This window comes from Larimichthys crocea, chromosome XIX (assembly GCF_000972845.2).
Source record: "Larimichthys crocea isolate SSNF chromosome XIX, L_crocea_2.0, whole genome shotgun sequence".
NCBI lineage: Eukaryota > Metazoa > Chordata > Actinopteri > Sciaenidae > Larimichthys > Larimichthys crocea.
In genome coordinates this window covers 967,315-980,318 of record NC_040029.1, presented here as the reverse complement: position 1 = coordinate 980,318, position 13,004 = coordinate 967,315, and the positions used below count along the sequence as shown (strand labels likewise).

Here is a 13,004-nt window from a genome sequence, read left to right as displayed (position 1 = left end):
TCATGTTTCCCCCCTACCTATGATCTCCATTTTAATCATTTCAGCCAGCTACAGTTTGTGCATCCTATAAGGCTCTGCCGGTGTTTGGTGTTTGCATGGTGTGCATTTGTGTTAGTGTTTTTTGTTTTTGTGGAGCGCCACTGACTACAATAGTTGTGGCTCGCACAAAACAAATTCTAAGCGCCGCTCGTGCTGCAAGTCAACATTTGAGAGACACGGAGGATTTGGAGGAGCAGCTTGTTTCTGAGGCTGCCGCTACTGTTCTCCAGCTGTTTGGCTTCTCGAGCACTTAAGAGGCCGCTAGCACCTGTTTGAGGAGCAAGCTGCAACAGGACACACCCACAGCCTTTTGAAGTCATCACAGAAAAACAAGGTTGAAAAATAGAAAATGATTGACAACCAGATGACTAGTCATTGATAGAAGTTAGGCATTATGTCACGCTGCCTCGTTTATTGGTTCAGTGGGGTCAGTATATATATATAATAAAGTGTATAACAGTACAGTATTAGCTCTAAAATAGGCGTTCTAAATCAATAAAGTAAACATAGTGATGTATTAATATTTGGTTTTAACTGGTATAGTTTGCTCTCCCTGCATTAATAAATACTGTCCTGAATCAGAAATCTAATGAGTCAGTAACAGAATTAAAAGTAATTGACCATCAGCTTGAGTTCATATTCCCAAACCTGAGATTTCAAATGAAACTTTGATTCAGCTCTGTCTAATCACCATCCATCTGTCCCTTCATCCATCCGTTTTGTAGCCACGTATTCAGGTTAGTCTCAGAGGCAGCCGGGCAAGCAGATGTTCCTTTCCTCGCCAACTTCCCCCTGCTTGTTCCAAGGCATGCTGGGAGATGTAGTCACCTTTCAGGGTGGAGTCTCCCATCTCATTCTCTCAGCACTGAAAAGCGAGCACTCGTGAGCTTTGGAATGAAAATGGACTACTGAATTGAGACAGAACCTGTGAATGAAAGTGCTATTAGGAATCGAATCACAAGTCACAAATGAGATCCACCTGCGCTGACCTTTAGAGCTGAGTTAAGCTGAGGTCAGAGACATGCTATCGCGCTGGATCGCAGCAAGATGGAGTGAGCTTCCTGGAGTAATGACTGGTAATATTATTATCTCACTCAGTTCTCAGTTTAATGGCCACATCAACCCCTCCCTTCATCAGCCCTCTGTCTGAGGGTGGAGAGTGTGCAGACTGCACACCTTTTCCTTCTGGGAATCAGACAGACAGAGACGGAAAGATGGACGTAATGAGAGAAAAGTGGAAAAGAAAGGCGTCAATTTTGAAGAAAGGATAAGAGGGGAAAGAGAGGAAGTGGGAAGGTATAAAGATATACAAAGATGCACAGAAAGATGGAGAGGTGGAGAGGGGGGGGACAAAGAGTGAGATGGAGCAGACAAATGGGGAGTGCGAGGAACAAGTCAGATGGCAATAAAACGAGAGACGGAGAGGAAAGACGGGAAGGAAAAAAAAAAGACTTACTGACAGCGGCTATTATCTGCCACCTCCCTCATCTGTCATCATCAAAGCGGTGCTGTCACCACCTCCTTACATCAACACCATGCTACCACCACCTGGGACTCGGGGAGGAAGAGACACTTTTCATGGAGGACAAAAAAGCAGGAGAAATTGTTAAAGACAATTGCTTAAAAGTAGACAAAACAAGCTTTTCTGTGACATTATCTGAGGCGTGCTGATGCAGTGAAACCCCACCTGTCTGCTGCTCCAAGCAGTTGAAAACAAATGCTAAGAGTTACTTGCCAGGAAGCGTTTGATCCGGCGCTAGGTCGCCTCTGGCTGTCTGCTCTTTACAGCGAGAAAAACACCTAATCCACCTTGAAAGAGAAAAGGGGAAACAGTGAGGGGTAAAACTGGCAGAGAAACCATGACAGGTGAAGAGATGGAGAAGAAGAACATAGGAGAGGAGTGAGATGGGTGATGGAGGTGAAAAAGGGGAGATTGATAGAGAGGGAAAAAGGCCGGAGACAGGGAGAGATTAAACTTTTATGATGTCTGTGGTGGAATGGTTGACTTGGTTTTAGCGGGGTAGCGGCTCACCCGGCTCTCATAGAAAAAGGCATCCTGGGAACGTCAAACAAGTGGGAGGATCAGTCGTCAATTAAAAGTTATTTGTCTGTCCAAAATAAGAGCTCAGCGCCTTGAAATGTGACTCCTGTACAGTTTGACTGCAGTGTGAAACCTTCTAATGCACACTCAGATTTTAACACCACTAATGTTATTCTAGTGTCACATTTATGAGGGGTTTTTTAGTAAAAATGTTCTGTTCTTTTATTTTTAAACACAATATCCCTGTGCACAAAGCCGGCTCCACCTCGACTGACTGAGCCCAAAAGTCCTCCAAAATGAAATGACAAAATACATGGCTGTGTTGGTCCATGCCCTCTAGAAGAAGGTTTAAGAAAACATTGTGGTTTGAGCTTTAGTGGTTAAGGTTTGGGAACAAGTGCGGTTGTGATTAAAAGAAACTGCCTTTGGCTGTCGGCTGGACGCAGGAAATCAACCACTCTGACCTCGTCCCTACACAAGCTTTGTCATCCTTTAATAACATCATACCACTTCATCTTTGCTCACAACAGAAAGGAGTCATCATTGCTTTGGGCCAATAACTATGACTTGAACACTTTCACTGTCACTTGAACTTAAACAGATGTTGTTGTTGAACATTTGCTGAAACTAGGGCAACTGTGAGGCTACTTCAGTTCTGGTGAAACTTCGTCACAGATCGACAAAGAAAGATGACCTGGATGACTGAGAACCTTCACAGGCGACTGATTCTGTTATTTTTCACAGGTGGACAGTCTCCTCTAGGCTCATGTTCACCAAACTGCTAAAAGTTAGAATTTGGCATTAAATAAATGAATTGAAATGATTCAAGAAATAGAATTGTCAATGAGAAATAAAATGGCATTAATGTACAGTAATACATATTTCAGATTGGGTAGTTTTAGCTGCCTCTTGTAAGCTGTTACATGGAAGCATATTTATTTCATATGTCGTTTCTCAGAGCAGGGCAACTGGGCAACTTTTCCTCAGATTTACTCAGATGAAATTAGAAATATTTTTAATATGTCTGAGAAACCATGGCTCTTTGGATTTTCATATTTCTGTTATTGGCACAGACTGAAGTATTCATGGATTGCCTCCATCTTTGATAGATAAATATGTGTTAATAAACATGAAGAGATACTCAACTTATCTTCACTTATAGACTCTAGACAGCCGACTGAGAACTATTATATCAATATTCAAGAGGCTTCATCTAAACCTGTGTGTTTGCCAAACACTTAATGACTCATTAGTGGACTGATTTCGATAAGCAGTCTTTTTAAATTTTTCATCATACATACAGTATGAACCATTTGGAGAGCGTGCAGATTATCACCCATGTATAAATAATGTATTACAAACAGCAGAAAGAGTGATTTAGTGTGCAGCGCACCTACACTGCTCGTGAACATTGTTTTCTGGTACTTTATCACGGCTGCCAAAAGCTGCAGCTCTGCACTCCCAACAGATCCCAGTCTAAATGTCAAAGTACTTCTTTTACTTCCTCCTAGTGTACAGCTGCATACGTCATTTAATTGTTCATTACTTGCATGTTAATATCACTGCGTCTGTTAATCGATGTTCAGCATTTTGCTTTCTTGCCAAGCGTTATATGAGAAAATGATGCCACTCTAATATCCGGGAGTTAACTATGGAGCTATTCCTGGGAATCAATTACTTTAGCTTAGCATAAAGTATGAAGACTGACTCTGTCCAGAGGTGACAAAATCCACAGCAACTTATCTGCAGCTCAATAATTAACACATTGTAGCTTCAATTCAATTCAGTTTTATTTATATAGCACCCAATCCTAACAGAAGTTATCTCATGACTCTATGCAGAGCAGGTCTAAACTGAACTCTTTATAATGTTATATGAACCATTCCTTTAAATAAATAAAGACTATTTAACTGTTTAATGCTTGGCAATAATCAACTAATTAGTCATTACTAACTAAAAATAGATATTTTCTGCTTGTTGACTAATCAGAGCTTCTTTGTTGGGGTTAAGGATATTGTTACCATAGTAGCCAGCTAGAAAAATAACCACAGGAATGACACAGATGCACCAACTAAATGGTAAATGGACTGTACTTATATAGCACCTTTCCAGTCCTCCGACCACTCAAAGCTCTTTTACACTACCTCATTCACCCATTCACACACTGATGGCATTGGCTGCCATGCATGGTGCCAACTGCTCATCAGTTTGAAGGAGCTTACCATTCATACACATTCACACACTGATGCTACGGCGTCCAGGAGCAATTTGGGGTTCAGTATCTTGCCCAAGGACACTTGGACATGCAGGCTGGAGTGTTAGGGTTATTATTAGTGGATGACCCGCTCTACCTCCTGAGCTACAGCCGCCCTGTCAGCTACCAGAAATAACAACTCTTAAACTCTAAAGTTCTGCCTGGAAGAGTGTTAACTACTACTTGCAACTACTACCACAACTTTTGTATCAACTAAAAAAAGTAAAACAACCTTATCTGAAATCTCAAGTTCAACTCACAGCGTTCTCATTGTAAACTCTTAATGAGAGCTCATGAAAGTAAAAGTCAGTCAGTTGTTTGCTGGCCAATAAATGACAGATGATGGTAAATTGCTGAGGACCGCAGTTTCACAGAGCTGCTGCTGCTAGTTTGGAATAAATCTGCCTGAGTGTGAAGCAGGATGTCGATCCCCGAACAGACCAGCCACCTCCACTCCTGGAGAGAAAACCAAGTAAAACTGGTGACTTTCAGCCAACGCAAAGAGAGTCAGGAAAGCTGTCGGTGTCTCGATGGGTGTGGTCGATCTGTGGTGGAGCTGCTCACAACAACATCAGCTCTGACTCTGCTACTGTCTGTTATTCATTCTGTCCGCATCTTCTGCATAACACGTCTGTCTGTCTGTCGCTCTCTCTCTCTCATGTCTGCATTATCTGTAGCTGGGTTTCCATCCATGGATTCTATCAAGTAGTATCACATTTGAAAACCGGAATTTCTAATCGGATAATTCCTGTTTCTTTATCTTTAAAAAAAACATAATCAGCAATAACATTGTACTATATTTCAGGTTTTTGACGATAAGTATTTCTATTTTATGCTACTTTAAACTTCAGATCCACTACATTTATTTTGACGGCCGACTATGTTCAAAAGTCCCATTTTCTTATTTTGAACAGTGAACATAATTTCTGTATTCAATTATTTATTTCCAACATTTTCGGCTGATTTCACTGCTAATGAACTTTCAAATGATTTTCTATTTCTATTTCTTATTTCTGCAGCTTTTTAGAACTTCAACTCAGTTATAGACAGACATGCCTTTTTAATATGTGGGCAGGTTTTAAACAGTATATAAAGTAATTCAAACTAACTCCACCGTGACAAACCACAGCAGTAAAATGCTACTTACACATTAATGCATCAGCGTTAACATTCCAGCTGCCGCTCTCGGCACAAGATGATAATAATAATCTCAAACATTTGCTAACATTATCCACCATTATCTAATGGACATATCAGACCAAGTAAAAACCTCTGAGTGTATCGCCCTGAGCAGCGATGTGTTTTACTGCTTTTATAGTGAGCTTACAACATACATTTTGTTAACTGATTAAAATGCTTCAGTGTCACATTAAGAGATAAAACAGCTCATGTAGTGACTTTGAGTTTAAAGGAATGTTGTTAGTCCTCCACCAGCTCTCTGAGCTGTATAAGGTCCCTGATACAGCTTTGTTTATTGCAGCATTTCTCTGTTTTCATCTTCAGAGAGCATGAAATATGGCAACATTTAGAACGTTTTGCTGAAACCAAAGTAAATTACTACTCGCCCAATATTCATTTTTGAGACGTTCCATTTTTCTCGTAAATGTGCTTTTTGACACACTGGTGATAGAAACGCACCCCATCTGTATTTTATTTTTTTCATTCATGCCGTACTGAAAGTTCACCTAAAATTAGCTTGACATTTGGATGGAAACAGAGCTTATGTGTGATTATTCATGTTTCTTTTTTCTCCTCTTTTCTGCTTCTCTTTCTCGTCCTTCATCTTAATTTCTCATCACTCTCTCCCTGCACACTCCTGTCCCATTTTCTTGCCTTCTACCTTCATTTTCTGCTGCTTCTTCTGTATAATTTGGCTTCTGGATCTTTCGCTCTGTGTTTTGCATTCTTTCGCCTCTCTTATTCTTCCTCTCCTTTCCTCCTTCTCTGTCCTATTCTCTCCATCTCTCTCTCAGATCACAGTGAGTGTGGCTCAGGGGCGAGTGCGGAGTCCCTCCCCTCAGCCTCGCTATAAAAGCTATGCCTACACCCAGGCTGCATATGTCAAGTCGCCCGAGCAAAAGAGGAGGCGTTTTACTGATCAGGTCCGTGTCTCGCAGTGCTAACACTCCACGCCAAGAGTCCATCTGTCGGAGCATGTTTTGTCTGCCCCTGTTGTCTGTGTTACTGACAGAAATGTCCTCCATACCAAGTCTGCCATGGAAAAATCTTCCTTATTCAAGTTCTGTGCCCTTGTACTTGTGACAAGAGAAAACACAGTGAATGAATTATTTTTTTAATTTGTGGTGAATAAAAAAATCCATTTTAAGACTGATTATGAAACTATGGGACTTGTTGAGTTGGACATGTTTTGTCTTGTGCTTGTCAATCACATGTTTAATTTCATTCATGTATTGTAATTTGCTTTTGATGTGATTTATTTTAACAATCCTTGAGTTTTTTTTAGCTGATCTGAGCCGAGCACCATTATAAATCAAATAAAACTTATTAGTATTACAGCTATTTACTTTCCTGATCAGAGAAGACCAGTGCCACTCATATCTTCAACTACGGAGCTATAACCAGAGAGAGGGGAAGGGAGCTAGTGCTATAAAATACATCTGCCTGCACCTCTCAAGCTCACTAATCATTGTTCAATCTGTGCTCAAACAGAAGTAACCAGTCGTGGTTTATATGAGGAGTTACGTGCTGTAACAGATTCTCTGACTGATGCCATGTTCACATCATATTGTTCAGTCTGTAATTACGAGCAGCCCAGTGACAGTCGCCAAGTTCTACTTTCAAGTCTGAGGAATCAAGAAACAAAACATCTGAAAACATCTGCTACTTGGTGAAAATGTGTGAATAAGAAAATATTAACAACCGTTCCAAATATGTAACATGTCTAATTCAGCATGCATGCTTTCAAGCTATTATTAGCATGTCATCTTATAGGTGTAACAACACAATGGATATTTCACAGTGAAGTGATTATTAGAAATGAGATTTGTTGTTTTTTCCAACAGTATTTTGAGCTCTGCCCTCTTCATTATCTGAGATTTCTCTACTAGTTTTATCATGTAACCCCCCTGTAAAACCACATCCTGTGGGTTTTTCATCTCTGCTCGCATTAGGGTTCAATAAAAACACACAATGTGTTAATTAGTGAGCTTTAGATGTGTTGGTGTGTGTATTTTTGAACTTTTGAACAAAGTCAAAGCCAGCTGTTTCTCAGTTTCCAGTCTCCGTGCTTTAAACTCGACTAATTGGCTGCTGGCTCGAGCTTCACGTTTAGCATATAAACATGAGAGTGGTATTGATTCTTTCAGTCGACTCTTAGCAAGAAAGTAAATAAATGTATTTTCCAAAATATCCAGTAAAAGAGGTTAACGTAGCTTTCTCTGTTAAGTTTCTGAACATCTCTATCTCAAACTCATGGTTTGAAACACAGTTTCTGTGCATTCACCCGTCTGGTTCTTACCTCAATATGTCCTTTCTCATCCCAAACGTGACATTTCAAAATGTTCAGATGTATTTTCAAAGCCCATCACCCTGGGCTCCGTAACTAAATGTGCCCCATAATTTGCTCTGAATGTATTCAGAGACTGTGTCAAATATTTAATGTGACAGCAGGGTGCTTGACTCAACTTGGCTGGCACCTAAAAGGCATCGCAAAAAGAAAAAGATAATTTGTCAGATAAGCACACCCACCGTTCTTTGAAACGCAGGATGTAAAGCAGAAGCTTGCATAAAAACTCTGTCATTGCAGCAAAGACTTCCTTTCAAGGATATGAGGAACAGGGTTGACATTTTACAATACTTTGTCCTCAGTTTGCCTCAGTTAAATGTGTTTTATAAGGACAACATGCGTAAAGGTAGGCTTTAGAGTAAAGAATGTGTTTTGGACTGTTAGGCATTTATATATGCACAGATATGTTTCTGATTCTGTACCATCAGAACACATTTGTGATACAAAACAGGCACAAAGAGAGAGCGGCGCTGACTGACGCTGGATGGTTATCAGCGCTGCGGATGGGCCTTGTGTATCTTTTCCGGACCTTATTACCAGAGAGAAGAATAGAGTGAGAGGAGGAGCGTGGAGCCGAGATAAAAAGAGAGAAGTTGTTAGTGTCCAGATGAGTAGCGAGCGCACAAAGAGAGATATGGCAAGAGAGAGACCCGGAAAGAAAGAGGACAAGTTGTTAAGGTTGGACAAAGGCCAGAACTGCTTGTCGGCACCAGTAATGGCTTACACGAACAGGCCTCTCCTCATCTCTCTCTATCTTCTCCGTCTCCCACCTTTTCTTTCGTGCTGCTTGTTTTCTTTCTACTCCTCTGTCTGCCTCCTTGCCCCCTTCTTCTCACTTTTAACACACTATCTGTCCTCTTTCCTTTCTTCATTCCCTCTACTTTCTGTCTAACCTGACTCTTTATTCCTCTGCGTCTCCCCACACCCCGCTCTACAATCACACTCCACCTGTGCCTGCCATCCCTCCCCTCCTTAGTTCCTAACTCCCGGGCAGGAGGAGCTACAGCGGGGCCTCAGTCCTCTGCCTCCAGGCTCCACCAGCCTGGAGAGCTATCAGGCTGCACTGGAGGAGGTAAGATATGATACGGTGATCATAAAGAAATGTTGTATATTTTATTTTTCACTCTTAAAAATGTCTTATTGTCAATGTGCATCACAGCCTGACACATTTTATTCCTCTGTGTCATAGAGCTCCATCTACACACACTGTAGTTTATTTTGACTCACACCATCCAGCTGGCAGAAATACTGTGGATCCCAATAAATGCACTGTTTCCTCCTGTTTGAGTGACATTAGATGGAAACTACAGTGACCAGCTGTTGTAGGAAATTAATGAGTAATTAATAAAGTAATAAAACTACATTATTTTGAGATATTTTGAAAGGTTAATGTCTTTTCGTGGAATGTGTTGATCAGCAGACTTCTCCCTTAATTCCATTCATTTGAATTTGAAGGTGTTGACATGGCTGCTGTCGGCTGAAGATGGGCTCCAGGGTCAGCCTCCCATCTCCAACAATGTGGAGGAGGTGAAGGAGCAGTTCCACACACACGAGGTGAGAGCCAGAGCAGAGAAGTCATGGTAATATGAAAGGGCTGTTATTATTTATAGTGTATCTGTACATATCAAGTACTGTTCCTCAACAGTGCATCAGTATGATACTTAAAGGTGTGTTTGACAGAAGAAAAACACATGAAATCTACTACAACTACATGTTAAATGTAGTTATAAAATGAGTTGTTAAATATTTAAAGATCATAGTGTTTGTGGTAACACAGCAGCCATCATAAAATGCCTCCATCGACAGCTGTAAAACAAAAGAATTCTCCCCCTTAAAAGTCAAAGCCGCAGAGACAAAAACAACAACAAAGAAGTTAACGTAATAGCAGCCATCAATCCATAACAACATGCCACATCCGATAACTAGGAAAACCATGTAGTTAGAGGAAAGGATGTGCCCCCTCCACTGACTGTGACGGGCTTGAAAAGACGGCAGTAATGAGTGTAAAGAGGCCCATCACCAAAAAAAAAACAGTCTCTGTTGTATGAAGGCAAACAAACATCTGAAAAAGCAGCAAAAGAATAAACCGTAATAAAATATCACAGTTTGGGTATTTAGTAAATTCATACATCCCTAAAGCAGAAAGATGAGGCTCCCTTTGGCCTGTAAGAGTGAGAAACTCCACGTGTGGAACAACTTCTTTTAAATTGATGTGTGGATTTTTGAGTGGTTTATCAATCAGAGCTGATAAAGCGCTGAGCAGCTGTTTTGAAGCGAACTGTAAGTGCTGATTTAACTCTGACGGATGTGGACTTACAGGACCACTGGCTTACTATCGACTTTTACGCTCTGAAAATGAAATTAACCCTGACCATTTTGCTGTGTTGGGACCTGAGAAGGATCATATAAAAGTTAAGTGCTTGGAGAAAATAGATTAAGCACTAAGGTGAGAGGTGGAAATGTATTTTGAGGGCAGTTAAAGTAAATGGAGAGGGGTCATTCGATGGGAGTAGTGATGTGAGACACACCTCTTCTTTTGGAGGGGCAATTAGGCGAAATGAGTGGAGTCGTTGAGAATGCGTGTGTGTGAAATGTTTCCTTCTATCTCTCATTAGGGGTACATGGTGGAGCTCACCACCCACCAGGGCAGCGTGGGGCGGGTCCTCCGGGCCGGCGCTGCCTTGCTGGGGGAGGGGAACCTGAGCGAGGAGGAGGACTCGGAAGTCAGGGAGCAGATGAACCTCCTAAACTCCCGATGGGAGCACCTGAGAGTGGCTAGCATGGAAAGACAGACCAGGTAGATACACTCTTTCAAAGTCACGGTGCACACGTTCATGTTCTGTAATAACATTGCTGAATTCTGATTTTTCATCTGGCACCACCATCAGATGAAAATTATATCTAATCCCCCTGTTAGCATTGAGCTCTTCATGTGATTGTTGCATCGCAGATGACTGCTCGTACAAAGTCTGGATTCTGTCTTAACACGCCTTGAAGGGTGTCATGTGCATGTACCTTGCTGTCAGCCAAATGTCGGCTGAAAAATCTAAGTCCCATTATTAATCACCAACAGACTTTTCTGCTTTCAGCACGGCTTTAGGATTATCCAGGGTCTCTCTGGGAACTGACTTGGAAGTATCTGAAAAAATTAGTCTGGCTCTACCAAATTCATCTGCCCATTGGAAAAAGATACAAAGCAAATATTGATAAAGTTTCTTTTACAACCTTTTAAACCCATATCATGCCAACAAGAACAGATGGAACAAAGAAAAGAAGATTAGTTTAATCTGTGCTCAAGATTTGTGAATGAACTCCAACACACATACAGTTGTTATTATTTAAATCATATCCAGTATTACACTTCATAGTACAGGCCAAGATGGTTTTACATTCTTTTTCTGTCTTAATTTAGGCATATGAATAAAGTTTCATCTCTTCTACACAATAACTGAAGGTCCCCACAGTAGCCAACATTCATGGATACAAAGAACAGTGGCCTTTCTCATTATGGTGAATCCAACGATAACTGACACCGAGCCAGATTTAATTAAGCGCTCCTCTATCTCCTTTGATAATCTTGTTGATTCAAGCAAAAAGCTGTGCAGACATGGCCTTGACTACCAAATATCACTTAGACAAGATAGCAGGGCTGTGTTATAACTCAGCTGTGAATATACTGTAAGAGCAGGAGAGGCGGCTTTTACCGTTCCTACCAATTAAATCAGCAGCCGCCATTGCTCGGGGCGTCCGCGTGTTTAACCAGACCTTGTGCCCTTCTAAACTGTTCCTGAGCAAGACTGCTTTTGTTAGTGGCTAAGCCCCGAGGTATCAACATGTGATTGACAGCTCACTCAATTGTCTCTCGGCTTCCAGACTCCACGAGGTCCTGATGGACCTGCAGCACCAGCAGCTGCAGCAGCTCACAGACTGGTTGGATGTGACAGAGGCACGTATCAAGAGGATGGGGGCTCAACCACTGGGTCCTGACCTGGAGGATGTCAAGCACCAAGTGGAAGAACACAAGGTGGGCAGCTGCTGGCTCGAGCTCTATTTTTTAAAATGTGGTTCCACGCAACGTAACCCAACTTGAAGGTCCGTGGAAATACAGACTGTTTTTTAATAACCTACATATTCAAATGTCATCTGAAGCAGGTGAACTTATCTCAAGTGTGTACTTCTTATTGTGGTTCACTTGTCCAGGAGACAGTGATACTTGAAAAAATCATACTGAGGCTGTGTGAGAGTCTCAGTTGCCTCGTGAAAAATGTGCAAAGCAATTTGTTAGGAGCGAGGATGCATAATTATAGCAGCGACAGGAAAGCTGATACTACCATTCCTGTTTATGTCTTGAATAGATTATGAGTGTGGACACTGATGCATAAAAGGTCTCTTATCCTACAGTAGTTACCACCCCCACCCTGCTTGTATTTCACAGTGGTGTATTATGCAGGTTAACCCACTCTTTGTGCTGCTGTTGTTTGAATCTCCCCTCATACTTTAACATTTTGCTCATGTTGGAGATGAAGACAGGCTATGTAAATCCTTTCCAAAGCTTCTGGCTACAATATATCCATACTGACACCAAATATTATACAAAATACGAAGAAATAATAATAATAAAAAAAGTACTACATCCCTTGGGCTTCTGGGTCCGTGTTCAGTAATCCATCCATGCAAGAAAGTCCTCATTCTTGGAAAGCTAAGCGTAACAAAATAACCAAACTGTGAGTTGGACTCACGCACATTCAGCTTTTTTTCATGTCTTCTTAGAGAAAGGAGAAGCAGGTGCAGCTTTCAGTGTATGAATGTGTTTGTTTTGACTTCACAGTTTCTGAGATGGCACTTTTCTAAAGCTCCATCCAAAAAGTCGGCTCGCTAATTTGATAACTTTTTTCTGGTTTGAAGGTAGGTGCTACAGAGTAATGAAAAAGAAGCTGCTACAAATAGAGAAATAATTCCAATGCTTACACTTCAGAAACTTTCAGGTTTTGGATCTTCATCTTTCAACAGAAAAAGACTTTCTCTGCTCTTCTGAGTTCCACAGCTTCCAGTGTTCATACTCAATATCTCCTCTACGTTCAAAGCTTTTAGTGTATACACTTAAACTGACACTGGAGCACTGAATCAGACCCCTGCAGCACAAT

The 13,004-nt window shown here is 41.2% G+C and overlaps 1 protein-coding gene across 1 annotated transcript in view; it reads left to right on the top strand.

The window, feature by feature from the left end:
* dmd (dystrophin) overlaps positions 1–13,004 on the top strand; it is a 320,865-nt gene that overhangs the window by 169,749 nt on the left and 138,112 nt on the right. Inside the window, exons 10-14 of the mRNA XM_027291475.1 lie at positions 6,308–6,436; positions 8,837–8,932; positions 9,316–9,414; positions 10,476–10,657; positions 11,734–11,884. Of these exons, the coding sequence (XP_027147276.1) occupies positions 6,308–6,436; positions 8,837–8,932; positions 9,316–9,414; positions 10,476–10,657; positions 11,734–11,884 (657 nt within the window). The remainder of the gene's footprint in view (positions 1–6,307; positions 6,437–8,836; positions 8,933–9,315; positions 9,415–10,475; positions 10,658–11,733; positions 11,885–13,004) is intronic.